This window comes from Erpetoichthys calabaricus, chromosome 2 (genome assembly GCF_900747795.2).
Source record: "Erpetoichthys calabaricus chromosome 2, fErpCal1.3, whole genome shotgun sequence".
In the NCBI taxonomy this organism is placed as follows: Eukaryota; Metazoa; Chordata; class Cladistia; order Polypteriformes; family Polypteridae; genus Erpetoichthys; species Erpetoichthys calabaricus.
The window spans coordinates 309435363-309456094 of NC_041395.2; the positions used below are offsets into that span (position 1 = coordinate 309435363).

Here is a 20732-nt window from a genome sequence, read left to right on the forward strand (position 1 = left end):
TAAAAGCTGCTTACACAATATTCTATGCTTTTATCTGCTAGATCACAGCAAAGACTGAAAAACAGAGTGTTCTGTATTTCCATGTTTCCTTTTTATGTATCAAATACTCACTATCATGAAAAGAAATATATTGTTGAGGACTTCGATTCTGTACTGTCAGGAGTAGGTTTTTGAACCGCCAAAAGAGATGGCGACACAGAGTGCTACTGGATTTAGCCTAAGTGTGACTAAGGCAAGGATCACTGTTACATTATGATTATACTCCTGCACCAAATTAGTTCATATTTACAGATCTTGCAAGAGACAGAATTCTCATCTTACTAGAAGCAAAGTTTAAATGACTCCACACTTTTCAGTTCTTTGCTCTTCAACCTTCCACCAAATTTAATGTGTGTAATTCGTAAGAAAGCAAATAATCAATAACAAAATTCATTATCAACCATTTTCAGTATTAAATTATTATGGATGGCACTGATTAATTGTTGCAATCCCAAGTTCAGAAAATATAACTACATGCAAGCATGACTTTCATTGGCAGTTACTTACGTGTGCAAAGACTACAGTTTTGTCTGGAAGCACTATGGAGGCACCACTATGACGATATAATTTCTTAATAGTGCAGTCTTTAAACACCTCTCCAATACGCTCACTTGTTACGGGCTCGATTGTTGGGCCAGGCTTAAGGACATAAGGACGCAGACTCATTCCTATTGCTCGAGATGTAGGCTGAATGTACAGAATGCAAGCTTTCACCTGCAGTGGACAGAACAACAAGGCAGATTTCTTAAGTTCTAGGTAAAATTAGAGAAATATCACATTATGTCTTCTTCTTTACCTGCTGCCCGTTGTTATAACCAGCTGTCTCAGAGTCCAAGTGCAAAAAGTCAACAGTACCAGTAAAAGATGAAAAGAATTTCACTGTGAGTCCATTTTGGGATACCTGCAAAATATTTAACATAATGTACACTGTATATCACTTTAAAACATACAAATACTCACAGGCAACATAAATAACAAGTCCCAAAATCTACGGGCCTAGAATGGGAAGAAGAAATGTGATTTCTTTAAACATGCCAAATTCAAAATTAGATTACGCCTAATGAGAGCCTAATGTTGGACGAACAAGACGACAAAGAAAAAAAAAAAAAACATTTTCCTAAGAAGAAGAAAGTATTTAAACTTAGGCAACATCCTGAAATAAAAGCAAATAACTGTGGTTCAACTGACAAACCCTCCAAAAATTACCTTATCAATTTCAGCGTTAACAACCAGCCCAGGAAGCAAACTACTTAGTGTCCAGCCTTGCTTTTCCAGAGCTACTACCTTGGAGATTGCAGACTGACTGATTGATAAACGAACAATGCGGCCTTCATTCTTTACTTCTTCTATAAGACAGTTCAGATACTGGCCCACTTTTAAATTACCTGGAATAAAAACCCCACAACAACTTACATTAGCTTGAATCGACTAATAATGAAGCATTCATCCCTTGGTCAATTTTATTAGAATAATGTTTGCAACAAACAGGACAGTTCATCTTGGGGCACAAATAAACATATGCCACATACTATATGTAGAGTCAACTGTCAATGCATAAATTAAAATGAAACTAATAACTATTACAGAAATATTCAAACATTTTTTTCAAATGAAATGTTATTCTGTCATTGAAAATGACTCACTAATGTATGTCTGAATTTAAGTGCAAGTGCTAACAAATACTCTTACATTTTTACCCTTGCAAAATGTACCTGAAAAGAAGTGGTGAGGTGGCTTTTTGCTGTTATGAACCTAAAATTTGGAATATTTTACCAATAGAAAATCACCAAGCTAATTCTGTAGAAAAATTTTAAAAAACTGCTAAAAACCTACTATTTTAAAATTTTTCATAACTACATTTTAGTTACAGTATATCCCTATTGTACTATATGGACATTGAATTATTTTTCTCTGGGTTCTGCAATTCCCTACTAATCTGTACTATTCTCTGCTGTCTTCTCCAGTTCTTCTGTAGTGGCAATTTGCACCACCACCACCTGATCAAGGTAACACACTGCCCCGTGTTTATGGATTGAATGGCAGGTGTCCCAGATATCCACATCACCATCATCATCAATTTCTCCCATGTAAGGCCTGACAACCAATCGGTCTAACCTCTCTTTGTTACATACTGTATAAAATTATTGCCTAATCTTGTTTGTTTATATTTTACATTAACTTACTTTTATTTCATTCTGCAAAGCACTTTGAGCTACATTGTTTATATGAAAACATGCTATATAAATAAATGTTTCCAGCTAAAATCTTAATCTATTACTACCTGTGAACTTTCAGGCATTCATATAAAGCTCAATAAATAACTAAACAATGTCATTTAACACATTTATTACATACTTTATTTTATAATGACGCTCATCTAATTTTTGCCCTACCAACTGACATGACTTCATAGAACTAATAATTTCATTTTAAAATACAAGCTCTGTACCTTTTCCGATTTCTTTAAGATACTCAAAAGCTTTTTGCTTGGGTAAAAAAGCCTTTGATCCAGGAATCCCAATATCAATCAGGAAACCATGGTCTTCAATACTGGCCACAGAACCAGAAAGGACCTGTAAAGTAAATAATTGTTAAACTACCTTATTGTCTGCATAGAGAGCCGGGTGAAGTAGAAGAGACTCGTATATAAAGCAACAAACAAAAGAATTCTACAGACTAAATGTACAAGTAAAACAAAGCACTCTTAAAAGCTAGGTTATAACAACAGTACATTCAACACCTAAACTGAAATAGCATCTTACCATGCCTGGTGTTAGGCAGCCAGAACTGAGACCTTTATTGACATCCTTTGGGTTAATGGAAAGTTTAATACTGTTGTGGCCATCTGCTGTCTTTCCAAGGGTGGATATAATACACCTTAAAATCATCCCAGGACTAAACAGGTGGGAAAGTGTTAACACCTCCTAGAGACAGTGATCAGAAATAGAACACAATTAGACTTTACGTAAGTACATGTAATCAAGCATTGCTGTTAAAGGAATAGTTTAGCCAAAATTCAAAACCTCTTGCCAACAAAAATGTGTCTATGAATAGAACTTAGTTTTCCATCTGTTTTTGCTACTCAGCGGTTGGGAAGATTGATACTGTAGAGTATGCAATGATTTCCATGTCAATATATCAAGTAAAGGGATTTTTTGGCCATACAGCTAACATTAGTGGTATAACATCTGTTTAGAATGTAAAAGCAATACATTTGAAAATTATTTCCTAGCAAAACACATTCATTCTTAATTCTAATAGATGATGTACCACAAATATCAGGTCTGCTGAAAAAAAATCCTATACCAATGTTTCTGTCTAGATTTAAGTTGAACTTTTAGGTTCAGCTTGGCTTTCAGAATTATTGAAGGAAAAAAAGTGAACTCTGCAACATTAAAATGAAGTACTCTTGTGTGGCACAAACTAGGACTGCATCTCCAGTTGGCATGCAGACATATATGGAATTTAAAAATTTCTACGCATACAAACCAAAGTAATAATAAAAGAGAATGAAGAGAAGCAAGAATCTACAGCAAACATAAAGTTATATACCAGAACGGACTATTCCCAAACATACTATATAGTCAATACTAGAAAATCAATTTTCACACTTAAAAAGAACAACTCTACAATGGAATTCATTGAGTTAAGGGTTTTCCTAATTAGATGTATTAAATTGATTCAATTTTACCTATAGAGATCTCATTTCAAATTTAACTTTTATCATAAATGATCGCAATGTTACTGTATTGTGATCCAAGTATTGGCACAATACCATATCCTGAGATCTCTGGCAATTCCCATAACTTTTTTTTTTTTTTTTTTTTTTTGAAACAGTTTTTTATACTATGATTTAACTTTTAATTTAGAAATTGTTGGACCACAAAAGCAGTTGTGGTATGAATGGCAAAATGTCCAAGTGAAACGTTTAATAAAGAAAGTTTGTTAAGCAAGACTAAAACAAACACTGTGTTGTCTAAAAATATTGTAACAGTTACATTGACGTTTAAAACATAACCGGAACACTGATATTGATAGTTATAGGGATTCTTAACATGGACAACTCTACAGCCCATTGTTAAACAACAACTCCGATTCCAGGCTGACGATTCTTGCCTATACCAATATGCAAGCTAACCCAATAATGGTAAGGCAAACACTAATATTTATATTATTTTTCTTGCATATTTGCATGTGTCACCTAATTTCAATTAGTAAAACTAATGAAACTTAAAACAGACTTGCATAATTTGCATTACAAGCACACAGTTATACATGGTATGCTGTTAATGAGTTTGGCAGTGAAGTCATAATTAACAATACCCTATAAAAAGGAACAACGGCTTACAGTGCATCCGGAAAGTATTCACAGTGCATTACTTTTTCCACATTTTGTTATGTTGCAGCCTTATTCCAAAATGGATTAAATTAATTTTTTCCTCAGAATTCTACACACAACACCCCATAATGACAACGTGAAAAAAGTTTACTTGACATTTTTGCAAATGTATTAAAAATAAAAAAATTGAAAAAGCACATGTACATAAGTATTCACAGCCTTTGCCCCTGATCATCCTTGAGATGTTTCTGCAGCTTAATTGGAGTCCACCTGTGGTAAATTCAGTTGATTGGACATGATTTGGAAAGGCACACACCTGTCTATATAAGGTCCCACAGTTGACAGTTCATGTCAGAGCACAAACCAAGCATGAAGTCAAAGGAATTGTCTGTAGACCTCCAAGACAGGATTGTCTCGAGGCACAAATCTGGGGAAGGTTACAGAAACATTTCTGCTGCTTTGAAGGTCCCAATGAGCACATTGGCCTCCATCATCCGTAAGTGGAAGAAGTTCGAAACCACCAGAACTCTTCCTAGAGCTGGCCGGCCATCTAAACTGAGCAATCGGGGGAGAAGGGCCTTAGTCAGGGAGGTGACCAAGAACCCGATGGTCACTCTGTCAGAGCTCCAGAGATACTCTGTGGAGAGAGGAGAATCCTTCCAGAAGGACAACCATCTCTGCAGCAATCCACCAATCAGGCCTGTATGGTAGAGTGGCCAGACAGAAGCCACTCCTTAGTAAAAGGCACATGGCAGCCCGCCTGGAGTTTGCCAAAAGGCACCTGAAGGACTCTCAGACCATGAGAAAGAAAATTCTCTGGTCTGATGAGACAAAGATTGAACTCTTTGGTGTGAATGCCAGGCGTCACATTAGGAGGAAATCAGGCACTGCTCATCACCAGGCCAATACCATCCCTACAGTGAAGCATGGTGGTGGCAGCATCATGCTGTGGAGATGTTTTTCAGCGGCAGGGACTGGGAGACTAGTCAGGATAAAGGGAAAGATGACTGCAGCAATGTACAGAGACATCCTGGATGAAAACCTGCTCCAGAGCGCTCTTGTCCTCAGACTGGGGAGACGGTTCATCTTTCAGCAGGACAACGACCCTAAGCACACAGCCAAGATATCAAAGGAGTGGCTTCAGGACAACTCTGTGAATGTCCTTGAGTGGCCCAGCCAGAGCCCAGACTTGAATCCGATTGAACATCTCTGGAGAGATCATAAAATGGCTGTGCACCGACACTTCCCATCCAACCTGATGGAGCTTGAGAGGTGCTGCAAAGAGGAATGGGCAAAACTGGCCAAGGATAGGTGTGCCAAGCTTGTGGCATCATATTCAAAAAGCCTTGAGGCTGTAATTGTTGCCAAAGGTGCATCAACAAAGTATTGAGCAAAGACTGTGAATACTTATGTACATGTGACTTCTCAGTTTTTTTATTTTTAATATATTTTATTTTTAATAAATTTAATAAATAAATAAACAGGCAGATCGGTGCGGCATCCGCAGTAATGCGGGCTCTGCATCGGTCTGTCGTGGTGAAAAAGGAGCTGAGCCACAAGGCAAAGCTCTCAATTTACCAGTCGATCTATGTTCCTACCCTCACCTATGGTCATGAGCTATGGGTAGTGACCGAAAGAACGAGATCGCGAATACAAGCGGCTGAAATGAGTTTCCTCCGCAGGGTGTCTGGGCTTTCCCTTAAAGATAGGGTGAGAAGCTCAGTCATCCGGGAGGAGCTCAGAGTAGAGCCGCTGCTCCTCCGCATCGAGAGGAGTCAGATGAGGTGGCTTGGGCATCTGATCAGGATGCCTCCTGGATGCCTCCCTGGTGAGGTGTTCCGGGCACGTCTAACTAGGAGGCGGCCCCGGGGAAGACCCAGGACACGCTGGAGGGACTATGTCTCTTGGCTGGCCTGGGAACGCCTTGGGATTCTCCCGGAAGAGCTAGAAGGAGTGGCCGGGGAGAGGGAAGTCTTGGCATCTCTGCTCAAGCTGCTGCCCCCTGCAACCCGACCTCGGATAAGCGGAAGAGGATGGATGGATAATAAATTTGCAAAAACCTCAAGTAAACTTTTTTCACGTTGTCATTATGGGGTGTTGTGTGTAGAATTCTGAGGAAAAAAATGAATTTAATCCATTTTGGAATAAGGCTGTAACATAACAAAATGTGGAAAAAGTGATGTGCTGTGAATACTTTCCGGATGCACTGTACATTTAAGGCCAAATAACAATTAAACAATTAAAGTTACCATGGCCTAAAGGCATTTCTCAACTCAAAATTACCGAATTCTTACATTTTGGATTAATTGTACACTTAATAATTCATGATAAAAAACACTGAATATGGAAAATCAATAATATAAAAAACTGTTAAAATGCAGCCTGTGCAACTACATCAAATACTACTTAGTGTAAATGGTTTACAATAGTACAATCCAAAATACAAAAATCAGACTTTTTTTCTAACCCTGGTAAAAACTGTAGCTTGCCAGCTGATATTAAAGATGATCTGTAAGCAAACTAAAAATTTTAAATTACGTGGAAAAAATCTAATATATATTTACAGACACAATATCCCTAGAGCTAAGAATCCTAGAAGTACAAAATTATCGAGCATTTACAAAACTAGGCCATAATCAAAAATAGGCAGCTCTGATTCTTATGCATTAAAGTTTGTAATAATATACTGGATATAAAGTATTGAATTTACATAACAAGGAAATTAATTTGTATACTAATCTTTCTTTCCTTAAGGCACTCTATAACAATGGCAGTAAAAAGGTGAATCAGAAGGATTGGGTATATTTGTCAAAAAGAAAAAACTTTGAAGTAAAAGGGGAAAAAGATACACAATCAGTTAAACAATTACTACATGATAAAACAGCATAACATTACAGATCAGTTGTGGTTTGTCTTTAAACAAAGGTCTCACAAAGTTATTGATTTAGCTGTGGACCCGAAAGTGTGTGAATTAACATGAATGCAACAGAAGTTCTAATAAAACAGGACTACTGAAGTTCAAACCAAAACTTGAAAATATTCTCTACTAATTACAACCAGCTACATGACCTCCCAGAGACTTCATGAAAAGCTAATCAGTTTACACTGTAATCTTCTCAAGCTACTTTGCGAGAACTGTTAAAGTATACTCTTTGAAAAACATTGCTCACAATTTTCATATGTGAAAATTCTCAAAATGTCCCATGCCTTTAATGATTTATTCCAGTAAATCAGAAGAGTTATACTAAATATTAATGGATTCCTTCCCCATTTGTTCTTTGTTACACCTTAAACAGCAGGCTGGAAGGATAAACCCACATCGACACATGACTGTGGTGACAATGGTGTGGATGTATGGGATTTGTGCTTTGGGGAATGGGTGAAGTATTTTAATATTAATAGTTTTGTTTTGTAACTCTTCAGTATTTCTGACAATGGCTAATCTGTGTGTATGTTCTTTTGCAAAAATAACATCTTAAAACTAACCAATTTACAAGGTTTGCCACAAAATATTAAAGAATTACAGCTTTTCACTTGGTATTTATTAAGCTACAAAATTCTCTTATTTAAATAAGTTAATAAAAATTAAAAACTTAAGTCAAAATTATTCGGGGTAGGACAAATCCACTTATTTATACAGTACTTCTTATTGGGTGAGCAGAAATCAGCTTTCATCACTAGCTCAATCACCTTAATATTATATGTTTACTCAAACAGCCACCTTATTTATATCAGTGTAGCACCGGCAAGTAAAAACTACTGGGTGAAGGGCACAGTGTGTGCCAGAAGTAGAGGCCTCAAACACTACTAGTGCGTACGTTTCATGCAAAAAAAACATTAAACTCTCACATCTGAAACTCTCACATCTGAAATTCCACCAGTGGAATATAACTACACTAGGGGGCTCCGCCCCCTGCTCGCTTCGCTCGCCAACCCCTGGCGTTGGGACATGAGAAAGAGTCAGATGTATGAATTAGATATAGAATGGTGTGCAGCTTTGGATGATGCCCATAGAAATAACAAATAGAGTGTTTGTCATATATTAATGTTTTATTGGAATATTTCTTTGTATACAACATTAGTAGTAAAGATGGTGTCTTGTCCTTGAATGAGTCTTCCTTGGCATGGATTATTTATAATTTTAACTTTAACGTCAGATGAACGGCGAACACGTGAGAAGGCAACATAAAGTTGTCCATGTCCAAAAACGGGTTCAGAGAGGTAGATGCCAACCTTGTCCATGGTTTGTCCTTGTGATTTGTTGATGGTCATGGCAAATGCAGGTTTAATGGGGAACTGTCGGCGTTTCAATGTAAAAGGTAATTCTAGCTCAGAACTTGTAAGGTCAATTCTAGGAATGAGAACAGTATTGTTAGCATGTGATCCTGTAAGAACTGTTGCTTGAATAACATTGCGTGTCATGGTGTTGACGACTAACCGTGTGCCATTGCATAAACCCTGTTTTGTGTTAAGGTTTCTTAATAGCATGATTATTGTTCCGTTTTTAAGGGTAAGGTTGTGTTGTGGTAATCCGGCAGGGTTAATAGTGTTCAAATATTCTAAGGGGAAATTTATATGTTCATTGTCGTCATCAGAGTCAACTTTGTCTGAGCTTAGAAAGATCTGTGTCTCTCCAGGAAGTAATGAAATGACTTGGTTATTAATGTGATTAACATTAATATTTTTTGGACATAATATAGTGCGTTGTGTTAACAGGGGTATTTGGTCTAATGTGATTGCTGTTCCAAATATCTCTTTTACTAAGTCGTCTGAGATAAAGGATTGTGGAATGGAAATAATATCTGGGTGAAGTCCATCTGTATTTGTGAGTGTACCATTTCCCAGTTGTATGAGCCAACTGTTATATTCTGGATCTAGACATCGCATGTTTTGTACCAACTGTATTGTTTTAAAGCAATGCCAATTGTCTGCGTATTTTAAGGTGGACTGAACAATAGCTGAGCGCATGGCATGTGGAACAATAGCTAAGCATTGTCTAAAATCTCCTCCTAATAAAAGAACTTTTCCTCCAAAGGGAATATTATTATTCATCAACGTTTGTAGAAGTTTATCAATGGTGTTGAGTAAGTGACTGGATGCCATTGTACATTCATCAATAATTATCAGTTTTGCAAGACAGATGTCTCGGGCATTGCTACTGTGAATGTTCATAGTGGATACTGATGTCTCTGTGATTGGGACCGGTATTTTGAATATTGAGTGACATGTACGACCATTTATTAACAGATTTGCTGCCACTCCGGTTGTAGCAGATGCGATAATCATCTGTTGTCTTGCAGCAAAGAAATGTATAAGTGTTTCATAAAGGTATGTTTTTCCGCTTCCTCCAGGGCCGTCAAGAAAGAAGCATTTGGGTATAGGGCTGTTGTCCTCCGTGGCATGAATAATTTGTTGAAAAGCATCACATTGTAATTCATTTAAAGAGGAAAGCATAGTTTGTGCAATTCGTTCTTCTTGTTGTAGATCAATAGGTGTGTAATTTATATCCGGTAAGGAATCTGGAACATTTGGTAAATGGAAGTTTTCCAATGTATACCCAAGGAGCATAAGAGCCAATCCTTCCTGTCCAGTTGGAAATAATATGGGGTATGTTAAAGTATCAAGAAGCGGAAAGCAAATGTCTATGCGTTTGAATGTAGGTGTGTTGTTTTTATCAGGACGTAAATGTAGAACAATATCTCTGTGAAATGGAGGCTCACCATCTTTACTTTGAAAGACAATTGCCACTTCATTAACGACGGGCAGATTGTATCGTCTTGGATCTTGTTCTTTGTCCTTTATCAAGACCAAAGCAATTGTAGTTGCTGCTATACCTTCTGCATTTGCTTTTGTATTTGCCTCCTTTTCAACTTCATGTAGCATTTTTATAGACTTAGCTAATGGGTGATTGTTTATGACATGAGTGACATTTCTCATTATAAGCTCTGTGCATTGTTTGTTTTCAGGAAGGTTCATGCGTTGATAGATCGCCTCATCCGGATCTAGGATGTAGATTTGTGCATATTTGCGTTGTTGATTTGTTTCAGGGTGCACTGTTCCAATGCGATGCAATATTTGTCCACATATGCGAAAGCAGTATGGGCCATTGCCTTTTGGTGGCCTGATATTTACTCCGGTAGATGCAAAAGCAAATGAACTATTGTAGGATCTAATACAGTTCATAAAGTTTTTACTTTCAGGCACATCGTTAGTTAGAAGCTTCTTTAGATATTCAGGATATGAATGTAAAGGAGGCAGTGTAATCCGACCTTTTTGACAACAACGTGTAAATTCATTATTTGTATTGCCAGTTGTTTCTTCTGTGAAGTTAAGTGAATGACAATGATTGCAAATGACATTCATTAATCCCAATGAATTTTCCTCAATAGTGGATTCCTTATTGAAGGCGTTTTCAGCCAATTGTCGTAAGCGTTTAACAGGTGCGTGGCGTTGATGACCGCGACGGGCATGTTTTGCTCTTTGCGGTTGCTTGCCTTTTTGTTGCATGTCCATTATTTGTGACGCGCTATTTTTTTCTTTTTTTTTTATTCGCCTCAGCTTTGCGCAAAGTCCGTTTCAGTCTACGCCGTGCATTGTTTGTATCGAGCCTTGTCCGTTTTTGTATGTCGGTCATTTGAGCTTTGCGCTTTTCGCGTCTTGCTTTTTTTTTTCTGTCAGTTCATTTGCGCGTTGTTCACGTCTCCATTCCTTGTAGGGTCTGTGGGGTGGTTTTGTGTTCTTTTTTTTGGTCTTCCATGGGCTTGTTGAATCCCCCTCTTGGTGTGTGTCCCGTCCCGTCCCGTGCCTGTAGGGTGGGGGGGGGAGTATGGTCGTGCCTTGCTATTGTGCGCTCGTCTGTTCTTTTTTTTTGGTGTGTTTAGTTTCGTGTGCAATGTGTTTCGTGCTTTCCCCTCGTTTGAGTACTCTTTTATGTGCCTTTTCCTTATTTTGGTGCTTGTTGAGCCTCATTTTTGTGACTCCTTTCTGTAAGTGCTCACTCCTGTTTTCTGTGCTCTTGTCGGACTCTTTTTGCGCCTGCGTCTCTCGCGGCCCCTCATCCGCCTCTCTCCCCCTCTTTGTGTGTGTCCCGTCCCTTGCTTGTAGGGTCTGTGGGGTGGTTTTGTGTTCTTTTTTTTTGGTCTTCCATGGGCTTGTTGAATCCCCCTCTTGGTGTGTGTCCCGTCCCGTGCCTGTAGGGTGGCGGGGGTATGGTCGTGCCTTGCTATTGTGCGCTCGTCTGTTCTTTTTTTTGTGGTGTGTTTAGTTTCGTGTGCAATGTGTTTCGTGCTTTCCCCTCGTTTGAGTACTCTTTAATGTTTTTTTTCCTTATTTTGGTGCTTGTTGAGCCTCATTTTTGTGACTCCTTTCTGTATGTGCCCACTCCTGTTTTCTGTGCTCCTGTCGGACTCTTTTTGCGCCTGCGTCTCTCGCGGACACTCATCCGCCTCTGTCGCCCTCTTTTGTCCGCCTTTCTCGGGTCCTCAGCCGACTCTCGCGGACTGTTTGTTGCGCCGGCGCAGTACGTCTTTTTGCAGCTACGGCCCATGGCCGGATGTGCCTGCGTCCATCATCCGGTTTAGCATTCTCGGTTAGTAATATGGATTGCTCATTTAGCCTGTGTTGACTCAGAATTCTAAAATCTACTTAAATTACCCGATTCGATATCACTCTTAGCTTAAGGACACCAAGACTCTGGAAGGGATGTCCCAACTGTGAAACTCTTTTGCTCTTATCATTCAAATTTAAGTTCAAAGCCTACCATTCCTCCTTCATTCTTAATAACCTTCTAATAACCACTATTTGTCACTTTTTTCATCTTGTCAGATATAAGTGCTTGTTAAGTATACCTTAATAACATTTTGCCACATAAAACAATTATATCTTCTGCTTAGTTATGAAAGCACCTGTCGAGAATCAATATTGTTTGAAATTGTGTACTAATAATCTATGGACAAATAGTTCATGCATCTTCCACTCTGTTCTGGTCTTCCAAAAACAATGATGTGAAAAACATCATTAGTTAATTAAAATAATGCAAAAAAAAAAAAAAGTGAATCACTAGAAAATGTGAAAAGTGCTCTTACCTCCATGATTTCGTCTGTGTTCACATGATCAGTAAGGAATTTGGTGTAGGAGTCAGAGATGTTAGTCACGGAAACAAAGCCATTAAGTCCACATGGCAGGCTCACCATTAGCTCAAAGTCACCTACTTCTTTAATGCAACCCATGATTAACATTCCTTCAACAAGATTCTATAATATGGGAAAAGAAAGCAAAGCATTATATTTAGATTAACCTGGAAATCAAATGAAATTTCAAATTTTAACAAGTCAATGACATTAAAACACATGGTTCAAGATATGTTAAAACTGTTCAAAAGGTATCAAAGCTGACATTTCTATTGGCTCTGCTACAGTTCTGACTTGAAACCCCCACAATACCTGAACCCTCATTGAAGCACAGACGGTAGTACAGAAAATCGCATTTTTGTCAACAAATATGTAGACTCCCATTTTTGTTCTTAGCTAGGTTGCCTTTTGTGTGGAGTTTTCCCATTGTCTTTATGTTTACTTGTGATTTACAACCACATTTTAATTGAACATTTAGACATCTTGTGAAGAGAGTAGGGTGTTCCCCGATGTCCTAGCTAAATTATCCACTCTGACCCTCTAATCATCCCCTGTCTCTAACTGCCATTCCCTCTCTTTCACAAGCTTATAGCTATAGTGTGATGGACATGCTGGTGCATAAAGGCTGCATTGCATTATCTAGGTGTATGCTGCACATCAGTGGAGGTTAAAGTAGATCCCCACTGTCTGTGTAAAGTGCTTTAAAAAGTGGTATAGAAATGTAATTAATTAACTCCCCTCAGGGATGGTGTTTGTCCGGCACCCATAGCTGTCAAGACTAGCACTTTCAAACTGCACTGCACAAGAGAAAAATGGATACATAGATATTTTCTAACTTAGCAAAATGTTTAATAATTGCTTGTTTTCAGGAAAATCCTTGAGCAAGGCACTGCATGTAGCTGTATATAAGTTGAAGAAGATGTTATAACCATTGCTTAAAACAAAGTCAGTCATCCATTTCCTAAACAGCTCTGTTCTGAACAGGGTCGTGGGGGGTGCTGGAGCATATCCAAGTTATCATAGAGCACAATGCTAGAACGAACGCTCAACAAGGTGCTAGTCCATCACAGGGTAAACACACACACGAACCAGCCACACACTAGGCACAGTTTAGAATCACCAGTCAACCTAATTTGCATGTCTTTGGATTGTGGGAGGAAACCAGAGCACCTGGAGGAAACATACACTGATGTGGGGAGAACACACAAACTAAATGCAGGGAGGACCTAGGACACAAACCCTGGTCTTTTTATTGCCACCGCCACCATGCCACCCATAAATCCAAGTACAAGGGCTAATAAAAGAAAGTAATCCTATTCAACGTTCTTATTACAAGTTATTATATACCTGAACTGTTAGATACAAATGTGGTATACAAATTTACAAACCATTTTTATCATAATAAGGTCTGGGGCTAAGGTTATTTCATTAACCTCCATAAAGTTTTAAATGAAAAGAACTCACCTTGAAATAAAGAATATCCACATTTTTTGAATCATTAAGTTTAGATGCACCAACTTCTTTTTCTTTTTGTGCAATTTTTTTATTTTCATAGCTGTTGTCCTTTTTCTTCTTTTTCTCATTAGATTCATAGGGCTATTAATAAAAAATAGGAAATTATTGTTTTGGGATTATGAAATGAAATACAATCATCAACTTTGGTGATATGCAATTTTCCTTTAGAAAGTGTAAAAACCCTTTTGATTGTGATCTTGTGTCTATAGGATATACTAAAATGTCTATAACCACAATGGCATATCCACATAATTTACAAAATATTGACTCTTGCAACAGTTATAGTAATTTTTCATATATATTGCTTACAGGTTTTGTGTAATAAACTAATTTCATTTTTACAATAGATAGTAAAGTTGGGGTTAGGGTGAATGGTTTATTCAGGATCAGTAATGAAGTTTGGATCTTAAAAAAAATTTTGCAAACATTTTGATGAGAGAATGCAACCACTTACTTTCAAGTGATTAATACTAAACATAGGAGTACAGTCTGCAAAAACATCCAGTTAAGTAGTAAATGTAAACATTCCTACACCTGTACACATAGACACACTGAATAAATCTCTCTATATTAAAAAAAAATCTTGCAAGGGTACGAGACGTGATTTTCTCAGAGAGACACTTTCAAGTCCCGCAAAACAAGTCTTTGTGCCAAGAGATAACCACGCTCAGGGCCGGAAATAAAAGACAAACAGTAGATGACAAAGTAGAATGTCGTAAAGAATTAAAAAATGTTGGCACGGTACACATGCAGAGCAGGTTAGAGATAATGGAAGTAGGAAAATTTGAAAGTCTCAAAAACAGGATAGTAAAGATCACATTAGCACAAACAAACAGAAATTATTACTCGGTGAAATGACGGAACAGCGAAAAGATATCGATTATATTGTTCAGATTTAAACTTTAAGTCGGAGACTTGTAGATTGTCTAATTCGTGTTGCCATCAGGGAAAATAAAAGTAGTGTTTCTTCCCAATGAAGAGGCGTATCCGCGAGAATTAAAAGATTAAAGTGAAATCCCGGGAGAGAAAATTACAATGCCCCACGAGACAAGAGCTTATGCAAAGAGATTTGGAAAAGTCCTTCCCACATAATGCACATGGTTCAATCATTTCTCATTTGTGTGAATGCTATTGGCAGACACATTTCTTGTAGAGAGAAATAAACGATATTCACTCACAGGCAGTTATATGTTGCATTGTCACAATGTAATTCCAAACATGGAATCAAAATTCAATGCAATATTGATGAAAAGGTAAAAGCGAAAAAAGATACAGAATATATGGACATAGGTGATATGACAGAAGTGTGCCGCGTGATCGGCACAGAAGCAGCAAGCCAGCAGCTGACGAAGAGCAAAGAGAAGGTTAAAAAAAAAAAAAACTTTTTTTCCCATTGTAGTGCTGGGCGTTATACCGGTTCATACCGAAAAACGTTTTTTATTTTTGTTATGATATGGATTTTTCTTATACTGCAACACCTGTTTAAATTGCCTAAATGACGTTCAGAACGTGGCGCAGCAGGAAACTGTTCAAGTGGGGACCTTTTTCACTGCTACACCTCTAAATAGGCATGCAACAGAGTACATGCGGTAGTACACGCGCAGTGAAAATGGACAGAACATTCCAAAACTGAAGTTGTAGCTGATGATAAAGTTGAACATCATGACACAGAAGAACTTTTGACGAAAAAAGGAGTCGCATCCGTTGCCTGGAGATACTTTGGTTTTAAAAGGTTGGATGTGGACCATTATGTTCAAATGTGTAAATACTGTTTCTATACTACTGGAAAATACTGCAAGCCAAGTTGTACTTGTTTTATTTGTTTTCAATACAGTGTAATGTACCTGTGTGCTGTGTAATAGTGTGACGACATGTTGACTTTATTCTCGCTGTTTATGTCAAGATTAAAGTCGATATGTGAGACTTTATTCTTGTAATTTGTCATTAAAGTAGAACATCGTAAACTAAACTTCATCGTAAAATGAATATTTAATTTACTAGATTTTCTCAAACCCCCGTCATAAGTTATATAGCACATTAAATGCTTTGTGTTAAGTGTTCCCCGAGCCATGTTAAATCGGTACGTGCTTCTTAAACTGACTTCCTCTTGTACCGAGGAGGCGCCGGCAGCGATCGCCGCACAGAATACATTCACTTCATGATATCCCTGCTCCCTGAACATTTAGAATGCTAAGATAAATACTTGATATAAATTTTCATGATGAAATGCATTAAAGTATGAACAGTATTAATCATGTGGGGGCACGGCGGTGTGGAGGTTGCACTGCTGCCTCGCAGCAAGGGTGTCTCGGGTGTACCCTGCCTTGCATTTGCATGTTTTTCTGGTGGGTTTACTTGGCGTGCTTCAGTTTCCTTTCAAAGTCATGTAGGATGTGGGGGTTTTGTTATGCTATATTGACCCTGCTAGTGTATGTTTTGCTCGTATTCACCCTGCGATGTGCTGGCGACTCGTTCAGGGATGGGCGCAACCCTGAATGGATGGCATGATTAAACATGTATAACGAAGATATTTTTAAAGTTCTGAACACTCCATGGGCCAAGTTTATAACTAGTTTTAATTTCACAAAGACGTTTATCGTGTGGTGATTGGTTATGTGGAGAAAGAAAAAGGAAGGATAGGAATTGGGGTTTTGGTACATCAGATAGAGACAGCACACGTGCAATAAAGAAAGCTCGCTCAGAAGAACTTCCACTGAATTCTGTGTTCGTGTCTCCGACCATCAGATCACAAACTCAACATTTACACAATATTTAAGTTAAACCTGTGCGATACCCATTCATACATCCAGTTTTTTGGAGCCTCGTCACACCTGCCATAAAATTCTCTATACTGAACATACACCTGGGGACCCCTTACTGTGAGGGAGCAGCACTACTGCCTCACTACCGTGCATGTTTAATACCTGCTTTACTGCATTTCATCATGAAAATATCAAGTATTTATCTTAGCATTCTAAATTTTCAGAGAGCAGGAATATCATGAAGTGAATGGATTCTGTGCAGTGATCGCTGTCTCCTCTTAGTGCGGAGGAAGTCAATTTAAGAAGCGTAGTGATTAACAACTGGGCCGGGGAACACTTAACACAAAGCATTTAATGTGCTGCCTTAACTTATGATGGGGTTTAAGACAATCTGGTAAATTAAACATTGATTTTAGGATGAAGTTTAGTTTATGACATTCTACTTTAAAGACAAAATAAACTATGAGAATAAAGTGGAAATGTCGACTTTATTCTCGACATATAGTTTGTTTTTTTCTTCCCTGTGTCCGTATTTTTTTTTCTTCACCGTGGCCCTAATACAGTTCCGTAGGGCTATACCACAAATAATTTTATTATTTATGTATATAAAATGAGCTTGAAGCAAGGTCCATATTAATGTAGTTTGCCTAAATCATGGTTCAGTTGGTAAAGATGTCATCACCAAGTTGCACTTGTTTTATTTTAATTTGGTGAATACTGTGTAATGCACCTGGGCTTGAAGCCTTGAAGTAATAATGCAACTATCAGTAATAATACTATTATTTATTTTATTGTTATTATTTATTAGTTTAAAAATTATGCAGTTTAATGATGGTAAAGTTGTTTAAAAAGTCACTTTAACGTGTCAGTGGACAGACATTGTTAACATTAACAGAAAGTGTAGTTGGTTTACAAAAAAATATTTACTATTTATTCCTTTTCTAAGACATGTTCAGTGCAATACAACTTTTGACAAGCACTTCTGGATATCTTACTAAGTCTAAATGCCTCTTTGGATGGTTGAAAATATGTTGTCAAAATTACAGTTTAAGTTGTTGGCAAAATTTGTTCAATAAAAAGGTTCTATATTTTGACTGAATCTGTCATGCAATGCGATTCCTTTTCTTCATTAGTGCCACCCCCTTGAAAACTATCATTTTATGGGGCCATGCAAACCTGTATTAATACTTGTGTGCACATTAAAATGTTTTTTTTTTGTACAATGTACAATGCTCTTGACCGTTGGATTTAGTTATTCTTAGCCAGTAATTGCAGTGGAAAATGTGGTTAACATTCACTCATGCATGGGGAAAAAAATACCGCTGAATACCGTGAAACCGGGATAATTTAGAAAAATACCGTGATATAGAATTTTGGTCATACCGCCCACCCCTATCCTATTGTAGCATCATTTAAGAGATGGTTTCAGAGGAGTGACTGCCCCCTCTTCACAACATGAGCGGCAGAGACGCGAAATGGCTGGCATGTAAGGCAGGTTGATTAGGGTGTGTGTGTGTGTGTGGGGGGGTTTGGGTTGGCAAGTGAAGCGAGCAGGAGGCAAAGCCCCCTAGTTAGTAAGAAAAATTAAACAGTAATGCAATAAAGACATTGATATTTCACCATAGTACAAGTTTCCCCACATTAGATATTAAACAGAAAAAAGTTTAATGCTTTATCTATATAATCTCTAAATCTAATAAACTAAGCTTCAGACCTCAAATAGATTGTCTTGTTCAAAAGGTCGTTTAGTTCCTTTGAGTTTATTAGTGTTCGTAAATGTTCCACCACGTGGAAAATCTTCATCTGCAGATGTCATTTCTTCCTTTAAATAAATAAAAAAAAAATTACTTTGCATCAGTAAACTAAATTAAATCTTTCAATTTTTCAACATGGTATCACTATCGGTGCTAGTTTCTCATTTCAGCATATCAAATTTCAGAAATTTAAAGCATCAAACAATGGAATGCATAATGCTGGGCTTCACACAGTGGGAAAAAACCTAGGCCAGGAGGTAATCTCACAGCCACAACAATGAAGTACAAACTGGCCAAGTGTGACATCTAGGGATGCAGCATGGTCTGAGAGTACATAGATGGAATTATAGCTTTGGTTGTGATAGCAACAGGCGAAAAATTAGTGACCACAGAGTAACAAAATTATCAGCAGTTTTTTTTACATTTATGAAAATAAAAACATGCATAGCAAGTCCTTAAAATAAACTTAAGATCCACCCACTTTCCAGAACCCACTTATTCTAATTGCGGGACCACCAGAGTCTGGAGACTATCATGGCAGCTCCACATTTATGCATACACTGAGCAAATTTGAAGTCACTTACCACGCATATCTTCAAGTATGAGAGAAACAGCAGAGTATCCAGACACAAATTCATGCAGATAGGGAGAAAATATGCTAACTCCACAGAGGCAGCAACTGACTAAAGTGAAGCTACTGCACTATTAAGCACAAAATTTACACAAAAACAAATCTATATCAAAATTTTGTGGTTATTCAGACTTTGACAAAAATATCTAACATTGTGGATCTGATGAAAACAGACATAAAGGGAAATGCCGGAGTCAAAAAAAAGTTTGTTCGTGATTTTTACTGCTATTTAAGCTAAGAACATAAGGGTGGGGAGGTTTCTGCTATTTATTAGTTTGAAGAGATTTTGCAACATTTACACCCTCCTACATAGATACCCAGGATAATTAACATAATTGCACTATGCAAAATAACTACTTATTAAAGGTTATGCTCATTTCTACTTTTTGAAAACCATTTGGTTGTCACTTTTCAAACAACAAAAATAACCATTACTTTATGAGCAATCTCTCTAAAGCAAACACTATTTCAAAACACTTTACTAGCTAGATAGTACTTTCTAGAGCTGAACACTTGGACAGTGAAATGCATTCAGTTAGTGCTTTACAGTTCAGCTCTTCTACCAAAATTCCAAAATCTACGACTTGCACATCTATATTATATAAGTCCGATCCATTCTTATTTACTCTTTTTGGTATTTCATTTTTACAATTTCTAATTAGTTTTTTTCGGTAGTTTCTGTCATCTTGTAAATCATTTAAACTATACAGCTTGTATGAACATATTCTATAGAAACTGCTATTAATCAATTAAGCTGGTATTTCAAATTCTACCTAAAAACCACTGGAATGCCCTTAGCAAGTTATTTAACCGGTTCATACTTCAATTGTGAACTATGTACATACAGTGACGTGAAAAAAGTATTTTTTAATTTCTTGATTGCTTCAATAACTGAAAATTTTTAACAGTGAATGTTTTCAGGTCCCGAACCAACATCTAAAATTTCATATGAGCACCCGATTGAATGAAGTAGTATATTGAATAAACAAAGCTATCCATAAACAAAAAGTTACTGGCTACATCATCTTTAACTGCAAAGAATGCAACCAAACTCCTGTTAAAATTCAACGTGAGACTTTACTATCGCTTTGGAAGAATTTTAACCCACTCTTGCTAACTTTTGCAAACTGTTGTAATTCAGAAACACTGGTAGATTTTCATTATTATATATTAGGTTTTCTCTTCTTTTTAATCCAGTACATTGCAGGAATATCAAGGGACATTTGGTATAGGAATAGCAAGTAAACCTGTAATTCAGGTACATTTATTAAAAAAAAAAATCCTCATAAGCCAGAAATCGTAGTTACTATCAGTCTAATTACGCTAAGTTTCATGCTTTGACATACTTGCCTGTCGGTAAGTAAACACACTCTTTGCCGATTTGTGGATCTTATAATTCTTCAGTCACGCAACTCACATGTGCTTCTCCATTTCTTTAACCCCAGGAACTATAACCAATACGGAAATGGAAGAAGCATCAACCTTTAACCCAGGAAGTATAAAGTACGCAACGCTAGCAAAATATTGATTGATAGTTAATAGACCAGTAGGGAAACTGAATTT

General features: G+C 37.3%; 2 protein-coding genes across 2 annotated transcripts in view; one reads left to right on the top strand and one right to left on the bottom strand.

Moving 5' to 3' along the window:
* The window catches only part of pdcd11 (programmed cell death 11), an 81472-nt gene extending 60818 nt beyond the window's left edge, over window positions 1–20654 (bottom strand). The window contains 9 exon segments of the mRNA XM_051922160.1: window positions 547–753; window positions 836–940; window positions 1246–1424; window positions 2489–2612; window positions 2802–2963; window positions 12463–12630; window positions 13972–14103; window positions 18499–18602; window positions 20516–20654. Coding sequence (XP_051778120.1) covers window positions 547–753; window positions 836–940; window positions 1246–1424; window positions 2489–2612; window positions 2802–2963; window positions 12463–12630; window positions 13972–14103; window positions 18499–18600 — 1179 coding nt within the window. The 5' untranslated portion in view covers window positions 18601–18602; window positions 20516–20654.
* The window catches only part of atp5md (ATP synthase membrane subunit k), a 550207-nt gene that overhangs the window by 516108 nt on the left and 13367 nt on the right, over window positions 1–20732 (top strand). The gene's annotated exons all lie outside the window — the stretch shown is intronic.